The following is an 11,009-nucleotide window of genomic DNA, read 5'->3' on the forward strand; positions in this document are numbered from 1 at the left end:
TTCCAATGGCGGGAAGGCGAATGCCAGTAACATAAATGGCAAACTCCAATTTCTCCAATGTTACAGATATTGTCTTTTAGGATGATACACGGTGGAGGAAGTGATATGTTGCTCGACTCTTCTGACAACGTGCGGTCACGGTGGAGCATGGCATCTCTTTTGCAGGCTTAAATGTCACGGGAGTTGGACGAGCATCACCAAGACGAACCCGAGACGAAGTGCATTGTTGTTCTTTGGGTCTCCCTGTGTCTTGTATTGTTTTTACGTGATAAAGACCCCAGATTGCCGGATAATACTCAAGTGTTTGGTCGAACGCGGGTTTTGTAGGCTACATCCTTCATAGACTGATTATACTCCCTTAACGATTTTTCCACTCAGTCTCAGACTCGCATCTGCCTCATCCACAATTATTTTATGTATTTGTTCCATTTTAGGCAGCTTTGCAAGCACTACTATATATTATTAGTAGTAGTCGTTTCTGGTGACTGGCCGCCAACCTTGAAATCTAAAATTAATATGTATTTCGGCTTCTGCATTTCTTCCGCATTTCGCGCCATACTTGTCTTGCGTTGGGACTCCCTACAGAAAACAGTATCACCCGCGTACGTTCTCACGGAGCGTCCGACGTTATAGCGTTCCTACACAACAAAAATAGCTCACAAAACATACATCTGTGCCATTCCCGAGACCTTTCGTCTCTGTATGATCCATGGTAATGAAGCTAATTCACAAGGTCTGCATAGATGTGACAACTTTACTTCGTCGGCAAGAGAACGCTACTGGGAAGCTCCACGCACACAAATCGGTGACATTTTCCTTACAGGTATTTTGAAATACGGCAAAGCTGCTGTAAAGACTTTTGTTTAATTTTTTCAGATTCTGCAGAAGAAAGTAATGAAAGCAGCTTAGGTCACTTTATTTTTAATATACGAGGAGCGTTCAACAAGTAATGCAACACTTTCTGTCTCGGCCAATTTCTGTTGAAAAAAAAAATGCGGGATTTGCTGTGGGACATTGTGGAAAATTCCTGCTTCAGCCCCTACAGTTTATAAAGTTCCGATAAGTAGCAGCGCTGTACGTAGCCTTCAAAATGACATCTGTAACGAAGGTGCGTTCCAAGCAGGGAGCTGTCATTTAGTTTTCTTAGGCGGCAAAACAGAGCATCGCAAATATTCATAGGTGCTTACAGAATGTCTACAAAGAACTGGCAGTGAAAAAAAGCATGGTCAGTTATTGGGCGAGGCGTCTTTGATCATCGCAACAAGGCCGCGCAAACCTGTCCGATCTCCTGCGCGCATTCGGGAGGACGACAGTTCAATCCCGTCTCCGGCCGTCCTGATTTAGGTTTTCCGTGATTTCCCTAAATCGCTTCACGCAAATGGTTCAAATGGCTCTGAGCGCTATGGGACTTAACATCTACGGTCATCAGTCTCCTAGAACTTAGAACTACTTAAACCTAACTAACCTAAGGACATTACACAACACCCAGTCATCACGAGGCAGAGAAAATCCCTGACCCCGCCGGGAACCGAACCCGGGTTCAGGCAAATGCCGGGATGGTTCCTTTGCAAGGCCACGGCCGATTTCCTTCCCCATTCTTCCCTCACCCGAGCTTGCGCTCCGTCTCTAATGACCTCGCTGTCGACGGGACGTTAAACACTAATCTCCCCCCCCCCCCCCCCCCTCCTGCGCGCCGGCCGGCCGCACACAGCTGACTCCTGCAATGTTGGTACGTGCGGACATTCTCATTCGGGGTCATAGACGGATCACAAACATCTCGCTGCACAACTGGACGTCTCTATTGGTAGTGCTGACACACTTATCCACAAGTTAGGGTACTCAAAGGTGTGTGCCCGGTTTAAGTTCTTCGCCGCCTAACAGAAGCGTCTTCAGCGTGTTCAAACGAACTTCTCCTTCTCCATGACAAGGCTAACACAACTCTGTGCACCCGACAGGAGCTCACAGAACATCACTGGACCATTCTTCCTCATCCATCCTATAGCCCCAATCTTGCACCTTCCGACTTCTATTTGTCTGGCCCAATTAAGGATGCACTTCGTTGGAAACAGTGCGTAGATTTTGGGGAGGTTATTGATGTAGCACGACGTTGGGTCCGACGTCGACTAGTAGAGTGTTACCGTGCAGGCAACCAGCCAGTAAGTTGGAGTTAAGGCCGTCGCGTTGAATGGACATTATGTTGAAAAACAGGGTTTTGTCACCGAAAGAATGGAGAATAACATGGTATATTGGAAACCCCAATAAAACCAACCTGCTTTCACAAAAAAGTGTTGCATTGCCAATTCGACCTCCCTCACATAAACTATGGAGCAAAACATGAAAAATACTTAATCATCTGGAAAAGCTACAACACGATTATGACGCAGGATGTGACGTGGACACTTAAAAAAATCTAAGAATGTATCTCCACAGAGGTTTCAAAGAAGATTTATGGCCCTTCCCACACTAACAAATAGCGCACATAGGCTGCAGTGATGAAAAGAGATATTCAAACGTGTACACGCAGTTTTTCCCAGTGCAATGGCCGTGAGGTCGATTAAAAGTAAATGTTGGGTGGTGGGGGAAGGGATAAATCTGGTAGTAGATAAACTGTTTCGACACACTTCATGAAGAAATGCAGGGCGAAATACTGCTTTACAGTAAGCGACTCTCGTGGGTGATCTCTTGGTTACTGAGGTAAATACCAGACTATGGATTAATCATCTTCTGGAAGTGGCAAACTGTGATAGTAATGTGTATATGTGTAAACACCGTTAAACTGTACCATTGCTTTAATTTTATATAACTCTGTTCAATCCCTCAGGTGGTTGTGTGAACCGACCGCTTTCCTTTTATCTTCTACACGGTAAATGCTGTTTTTCTCTCTTGATTATCCAACACACAACACATGAAATTTAGTTACATTTTGTGATCAAAAGTATCCGAACACCCCCCAAAAACATACGTTTTTATATTAGGTGCATTGTGCTGCCACCTACTGACAGTTACTCCATATCAGCGACCTCAGTAGTCATTAGACATCGTGAGAGAGCAGAATGGAGGGCTCCGCGGAACTCGGAGCCTTCGAACGTGGTCAGGTGATTGGGTGTCACTTGTGTCATACGTCTGTACGTGAGATTTCCACACTCCTAAACATCCCTAGGTCCACTGTTTCCGAGTGATAGTGAAGTGGAAACGTGAAAGAACACGTACAGCACAAAAGCGTACAGGCCGACCTCGTCTGTTGACTGACACAGAACGCAGACAGTTGAAGAGGGTCGTAATGTGTAATAGGCAGACATCTATCCAGACCATCATACAATAATACCAAACTGCATCAGGATCAACTGCAAGTACTATGACAGTTAGGCGGGAGGTGAGAAAACTTGGATTTCATGGTTGAGCGGCTGCTCACAAGCCACACATCACACCGGTACATGCAAAACGACGCCTCGCTTGGTTGAAGGAGCGTAAACATTGTACGACTGAATAGTGGGAAAATGTTGTGTGGGGTGACGAATCAAGGTAAACAATGTGGCGATCCGATGGCGGGGTGTGGCTATGGCGAATGCCCGGCGAACATCATCTGCCAGCGTGTATAGAGCCAACAGTAACATTCGGAGGCGGTGGTGTTATAGTGTGGTCGTGTTTTTCATGGTCGTGCGGTAGCGTTCTCGCTTCCCACGCCCGGGTTCCCGGGTTCGATTCCCGGCGGGGTCAGGGATTTTCTCTGCCTCGTGATGACTGGGTGTTGTGTGATGTCCTTAGGTTAGTTAGGTTTAAGTAGTTCTAAGTTCTAGGGGACTGATGACCATAGATGTTAAGTCCCATAGTGCTCAGAGCCATTTGAACCATTTTTTCATGGAGAGGGCTTGAAACCCTTGTTGTTTTGTGTGGCACTATCACAGCGCAGGCCTACACTGATGTTTTAAGCACCTTCTTGCTTCCCACTGTTGAAGAGCAATTCGGGGATGGCGGTTGCATCTTTCAACACTATCGAGCGCCTGTTCATAATGCATGGCCTGTGGCGGAGTGGTTACACGACAGTAACATCCCTATAATGGACTGGCATGCACAGAGTCCTGACCTGAATCCCACAGAACACCTTTGGGATATTTCGGAACGCCGATTTCGTGCCAGGCCTCACCGACCGACATCGATACCTCTCCTTAGTGCAGCACTCCGTGAAGAATGGGCTGCCATTCCCCAAGAAACCTTCCAGCACTTGACTGAACGTATACCTGCGAGAGTGGAAGCTGTCATCAAGGCTAAGGGTGGGCCAACATTATCTTGAATTCCAGCATTACCGATGGAGGGCGCCAGGAACTTTTAAGCTATTTTCAGCTAGGTGTCCGGATACTTTTGATCACATAGTGTATATGCAGAGTTGATGGGATTAGAAGGTTGGAGGGGGGTTGTGGATTAGGGGGGTGCGTGGACAGTGGTAGTAAAAATTCGGTTAAGACGTCTTAAGAGTGACACAAACAAAATATACTAAAGTCAAACAGTAATTAAGGTAAAAAATCTTAATAGTTGTAACGAAAAGGGAACGCCTAATGCTTCACCATAATAATATTGTTCGAAAATACTTTGATAACTTTGAAATATGAAATGAAGAATCACTAACGGTGACTCAGATTTGCTGTGGCACGCTTAGGTATAGAAAACAGGCTGTCTCCATACGTATAATTATTTCGGCAAATTCCCTTACTGAAGAACATTAGTAGATGATTAGGGCTGTTACTCATTCTATAGGCCGACATTATTTCTGATTCGTCTTTAGCAAATAGAGTCTTTGCGCGCTGTTTGGTTTGATGTACTTGTCAGTTCCTGTCGCTTGCCAGCTATTCTTCTCTTTTCCGGTGTTGTAAGTCTCAAGAATTCGACATATTAATTGCGAAACTGGATTCTTGGAGTCGTTGTACAAAACTGCGCTAATACAAGCGACAATGTTTACCACATTTATGTGCAGTCTAAGTGGTTTAACCTTATGAGCCAGTGGTCAATTAGTTCAAGAATCACAGTCATAAAAATAATGAACTATTCAGGTAAACTATCTGATAAAAAGTATTCGGACACCTATTACAGGACATTACATGGGATGTGTCCACCCTTTGCCTTTATGAGGGCTTGAACTCTGCCGAGGACACTTTCAATGAAATGTCTAAATGCTGGTGGGGGAATGGCAGCTCACGGTTCCTCAAGAGCTAAAACCAGAGACGGTAGGGATGTTGGACGCCGGATTTTGGAGCGAAATCGACGATGTAGTTCATTCCAAAGTTTTTCCATTGGGTTCAGATTGGGACCTAAGGCAGGCCAGTCCTTGTTAGGAATTTTATCGTCCACAAATCATTGCTTCACAAATGTTGCTTTGTAACACTACTGTTTGCAAAACAATGCTGTACAATATGTTCATATTCTTTAGCGTTTGGCGTCTTATTAAGTGCAATAAGGGGCCCATACCCTAACCACAATAAGTAATCCCATAGCGCAACACAGCTTCCTCCGTTCTTCACTGTTGACACTACACATGATAGCAGGTAATGTTCTCCAGGCATTCGTCAAACCCAAACCCTTCCATGGAATTGTCACAGGGTACAGCCTGATTATGGTACCAAATCATTCGATCCCAGTCATCCACTGTCGAGTAGCATCGCTAAGCGTTGCTTGGCGTTGACTACATAAATATGTGGCTTATGAGTTGCTCGACAATTGTACCACATTGGTTTTTAAACACTCTGCGCACAGTCATTATGCTAGCTGGACTGTGGTGGCTCTTTGGAATTCAAGAGTGATTCATTCCGCTGATTTCATGTGTGGGTGTTTTGCAAACCACATTGGATGGTCTCTGTCCGTCAGTACATGAGGTCCACCTGTCTTTGTGTTCCTTCGAGTTTCCGTTTCGCAATCACATCACCAACAGTTGACTTGGGGGAATTATGGAAGGACTGAATTGTCCCTAATGGATTTGTTACTCAGGTGACATCAAATGACTAGTCCATGTTAGAAATCAGTGATCTCTCCTAACCCACCTATTCTGCTGTTACTGTGTCTCTACTAACAACACAATACTCTTCGCCTCCTTCTAACTGGCGGATCCGCCTGTCATAATATCTTTAGGTCGATTTCGCATTACACAGAGGTGTATTCGAAATGTACGCAAATGTTAAATATCACTTAGAAAGTGGGGTCAAATGCAACGTTTTAAGTGTAACAGCATTAATCGTATGGTTCCGTAAACTTTCCCTGCGTAATAATTTGTTATACTCATGTCTGATCTCCAGCCGGAACATACCGTCATCTGGACACAATATTAAAAAAAAAAAAAAAATGGCTCTCAGCACTATGGGACTTAACTTCTGAGGTCATCAGTCCCCTAGACTTAGAACTACTTAACCATAACTAACCTAAGGACATCACACACATCCGTGCCCAAGGCAGGAATCGAACTTGCGACCGTAGCAGCAGCGCGGTTCCGGACTGAAGCGCCTAGAACAGCTCGACCACAGCGGCCGGCTATATTCCTTCTTAAACTGTGGCTCCAGCGGAAAAGTCAATCTCATTTTGCTTGCCTAGATTCGATATTTCGGCCCCTATAGGCTTCGCTGTGACTGTTGATTAGCTCAAGAGATGACATAGTAAAAAAATAATTAATGGAAATCACTTTGGCGTTAAAGTTTTCGCTATGGCGACAGCGGCTCAGTAATTGGAGGATATGTCTCCAGCGCTAGCAGAGCCGCGCGGGATTACCCGAGCGGTCTCAGGCGCTGCAGTCATAGACTGTGAGGCTGGTCCCGGTTCGAGTCCTCCCTCGGGAATGGGTGTGTGTGTGTTTGTCCTTAGGATAAATTAGCTAAAGTAGTGTGTAAGCTTAGGGACTGATGACCTTAGAAGTTAAGTCCCATAAGATTTCACATATATTTTTTAGTGCTAGCAGAAGTTGTCCTCAACCCTGTCACTTACAGATGGTGCACAGTTTTAGACAGAGCCTCGAGGTATCCACTCACATAGACGTCCTCCACTGATACCTCAGAAAAACACATCAGTGTAAGAAGTAGTAACAGAACGCTTTTTGATGGAGTAGCATAAAACACCAGCCCTCGAAACGTGGCGGAACGCTAAAGAAACAACCAATTTGGAGGAGTAGAAATGACGGTTTCCTGACTAAGTCACAAAACCAAGCAGGTCTTTTAACACAAGAGGTGTCTTTCATATCCTAAAAATGTTCCTCTGTCAAGAGAATGGAGGATGTTTCTTCGCTGCAAGCGTGTGATGAAAACTGCTCGCTGGAAAGCGCTGCGCGGAAGAAGACCCACCTAAAAGTCGCAAGAGCAATTGAAGCTGTTTTCCCAAGATCGAGACTTGACTGTCGGTTATTTTGTCACAACGTTTTATTGTATGAATCAAATTAACATCGTTCATTTAGCTATAATAGGATCCAAGTTCTAGGGCACACGAGTACAATTCTGCTTGTGTCGTATGTGACCTTGAACACTCTGCAAACGGGCGATTTTCTACTGCTTAAGAACTTGCTGCCGTGGGACGACTAGTGTGCCTAGCGGCCAGCGGTAACTTGGAAAAATTATCTACTGGTCTCTTCAAAGCAACGAGAGTAGCGAGAATTGTTTCAAAAAAGTAAAATTAATTGAAATTTCCTGTTAAGCTAGCTTTCGTGTATGTACCGCTTTCAAAAGGTGCACTCGTAATAATGAAAAGAAATTACATAAACTCAACAGCGTGAATTGGAAATGTTGCTTTCTGGAGAACAAGTGGTATCTACTTTTTTTAACTCCGTGACAATCAGGCGTATTTCTCCTGAATATATTCAACTTTCCTACAACCCACAAAAAAGCTGTAGCCACGTTCGCCTAGTGAATGCAAAAACAAAGCCGATACAAATCGACTAACTTGTTTCACCAATGCAGGATTCATTGTGGACGCCTTTTAAAAATTACCCAACTACGCAACCCGTTTATCACACATTCATTATTGAGATGATTCTGAACGTCGCTGCCAAGAGACAAGACTATGACTGTATTCTTGCGATTTCACGAAACTGTTGTTACAAGCGATATTGACACATAGCTGAGGTGAGGTAACGAAAGTAATTTCTTTTGGAACTCAAATTATACTCGTAAATCAGATTTTCTTGTTACTAAATACACGCCGGCCAATGGTCTATCAGAAATAGCGAGTTCAGGCAAGAGACTAATATCCATCCACATCAGGTGCATTCGCCGCTTCTTTCTTCAGCTACCGTTGACACACAACTCTGTGTTTTACTTTTTCTCATCGTGGGTTTGTGTCCTCCTGCGATAGTAAATAGTCTATGAAAGGCAAGAAATTAAACACGGTCCAGGTCAGGGCCTCGTTCGATTAACCAAAATACTGCGACGTGGTCCGGGACAACTCACATCTTGAAATTTTCACTGGTGTATCAGTAGGAATTGGGACCGGGAATCAAACAAGTTTCACAGCAAGCAAGAAGTCACCGAGCTGAATAACAGAAAGGGTGGCATTCTTCGCCCATTAACGCAGGGTTTGATGAGTATGAAATGCAGATGTAAGGATTCAGTAACTTCTTAGTTATGGAAGTAGAAAAACTAAACACGAGCGATCAAACCAAAATGTTCCTACCATTATTTTATGCTATCTGATGAATTCCATTCTTGAGGTGCATAAGGTCTCAGGAGAATAAACAAGGCACTGATTTCCATGAAACTGAAATGGTTATAGAGAGTCATTTTCTTTTTCGGGAACCGATAATGAATTACAAGTACGTCAAAGAAGAAAAACCATTTAATTGGCTCGAAGAAACATTGTTCCATTGTTGTCCTGGTAGACTGATCAGACATTAAATGAAAAAAAAAGAATGATTGTTTAGATGATACAGGACACAAAAGTCTACACAAACATAAGAGTACTGTACGTTCGATATATTTAAATGTGGTCGTGCATTTGTTAAGACATTGGCCTCAGATGCGGGAAGGCGGATGCTCATTCGTGTCCTGCCACTCTGATTTAGGTTTCCGTGAATCGCTTCGGGCAAATGCTGAGATAGTCCCTACAACAAGGCCACGGCAGACCACCTGTTCTGTACTTGGATGTCTCTACAGATCACATGTTTTCCTTGTATTAAGTTGATAGAGTCTATATCATTGTAAAACGTTCCATGGATGAATAAATTACTGAGTTATTTGTCATACTAACTGCCAACTAACCAGGTGATAAAACGTACAGTAAGCAACAGATAACAAAAGGCTGCCTCAGTAAAATCAGATGATGCTGCCTTTAATAGTGGTATCTACAGTGAAAGAGGAACAAATCAAATTAGCTAGTGTGGGAGGCAAGTGCAGTGGATGTAAGCTAACTGTCTCACAATCCAAGGAATGTATACTTTATGTACAACTGCAGCAAGACATCTTCATACGTCAGTACATACGCTTCATCATCCTATTCCAACAATGGGCACTTAATTGTTGGGTGACAGGAAGGGTTACTAGACAGAATATATACAAAAAGCAAACTGAAATAAATTCTTCGCGAAGTGTAGAAAAATTATGTATGTATCCATGAGTATGTGGCCACAGAATACAGTAGGATAATTTTTGCTTTAATTTCATAATTACGGCCCGTAAATAGAAATACAAACGAAAATTCTTGGCAAATTGATGTATCATTCACTACTTGTAACGTTATCAGAAATCTGGTATGAAAAACATGTAATGGTAACGTATGACATAGGATAAACTCGAATAAATACATTCCCGGTAGGATCCTAAACCAAATAAATACAAAATTAAAAATAAAGACATCTAGCCATTGGCAGTTGGTGTTATTAACAGCAGCATACCGAAAATTTTATGACTGTTCTCCCCCGAAACTATCGCTAATGTCATTTCTTTATTTGCACTTCATGTCAAACTGTATGGAAAATTAAGTTACTGCCAGAGATGCATATTTGTTGTTAGCTATACTCCAAGGACATAAAAACAAACCTGAAGGCTCTACATCATAAAAATTCTCAATTTTATCACTGAAAACTCAAATATATACAAAATGCAAAGCAGCGAAGCTATAAGCACACTTGATGCATTCTGGCACAGTAAATGCTACAAGTATCTCATTTATAAGGAAGCGTACTGTCCTACTATCGCTCAGGAAGGCTGCCCATTTATTATGTTAAGAAGTTTCATTGAACTTTTATGCTGCGAGCCCTATGAAGCTCGCATAGCAAAACAGTACTTCATTCAGTTTAGGTGAAGAACATTTGGATGCATACACAAAAAGAAACGACACAGAAATGACAGTAAGCGTGTAAATAAAAGGAATGCGGTGTAAACGTAATCTCAATACACGAAGTACACATGATTATATCTAAGAATTACTTACCGAAGTCAATGAACTGTTTAATTGAAAGCGGCGACGGGTTGAACTGTGAATAGTAGTCAAGCATACTAGCTATGCTACTCATGTTTTTAAATACTCTTCTTGTCAATCTCATTTTTGTTTTTGTTATTCAAAGCGAATGAAAAATTAAATAGTTGTGACAGGCGACTAGTATGAATTACCACCGCTAAGCGGCAGCATATATTGCATTAAAACAAATTTTACTAGAAGTTCTCACAAATTATTAAAGTTCTCATTACAGTAACAACTACACAGCCTCCACTCTCGTCTGATAAACGCATCACATCACATCAACGACGGCAAGTGCGTCTGCCTTGCAGCACGACACAACACAGGTTTAAAAAATCCACACACAATCTTTGGACACGAAGAGACTCCTACGATGGATACAAAGAGTTTCCTCAGAAAGAAAAAAGTCTTTACGGTTGTTTAGCCCGGGCCACGCGCAACGATGTCTGCGCATATACCTGCGCAGATATCTGAGCCTGGAATAAAGCGCCGCCTGGCGCGTCGACGCGACACAGATTCAATCTACAGCTAGCCCGCCATCTGTCGGTCAAGGAAAGAACTTCCAGCTGGAAGCCGCTGCTCTTGGATACTTC

The 11,009-nt window shown here is 43.1% G+C and overlaps 1 protein-coding gene across 1 annotated transcript in view; it reads right to left on the reverse strand.

Moving 5' to 3' along the window:
* Nucleotides 1–10,745, reverse strand: part of LOC126470181 (pyruvate dehydrogenase (acetyl-transferring) kinase, mitochondrial) — a 375,871-nt gene extending 365,126 nt beyond the window's left edge. The window contains exon 1 of the mRNA XM_050097837.1: nt 10,390–10,745. Within this exon, the coding sequence (XP_049953794.1) occupies nt 10,390–10,501 (112 nt within the window). The 5' untranslated portion in view covers nt 10,502–10,745. The remainder of the gene's footprint in view (nt 1–10,389) is intronic.
* Nucleotides 10,746–11,009: the final 264 nt, after the last annotated feature.

The sequence above is a fragment of the Schistocerca serialis genome, chromosome 3 (assembly GCF_023864345.2).
Source record: "Schistocerca serialis cubense isolate TAMUIC-IGC-003099 chromosome 3, iqSchSeri2.2, whole genome shotgun sequence".
Classification (NCBI taxonomy): Eukaryota; Metazoa; Arthropoda; class Insecta; order Orthoptera; family Acrididae; genus Schistocerca; species Schistocerca serialis.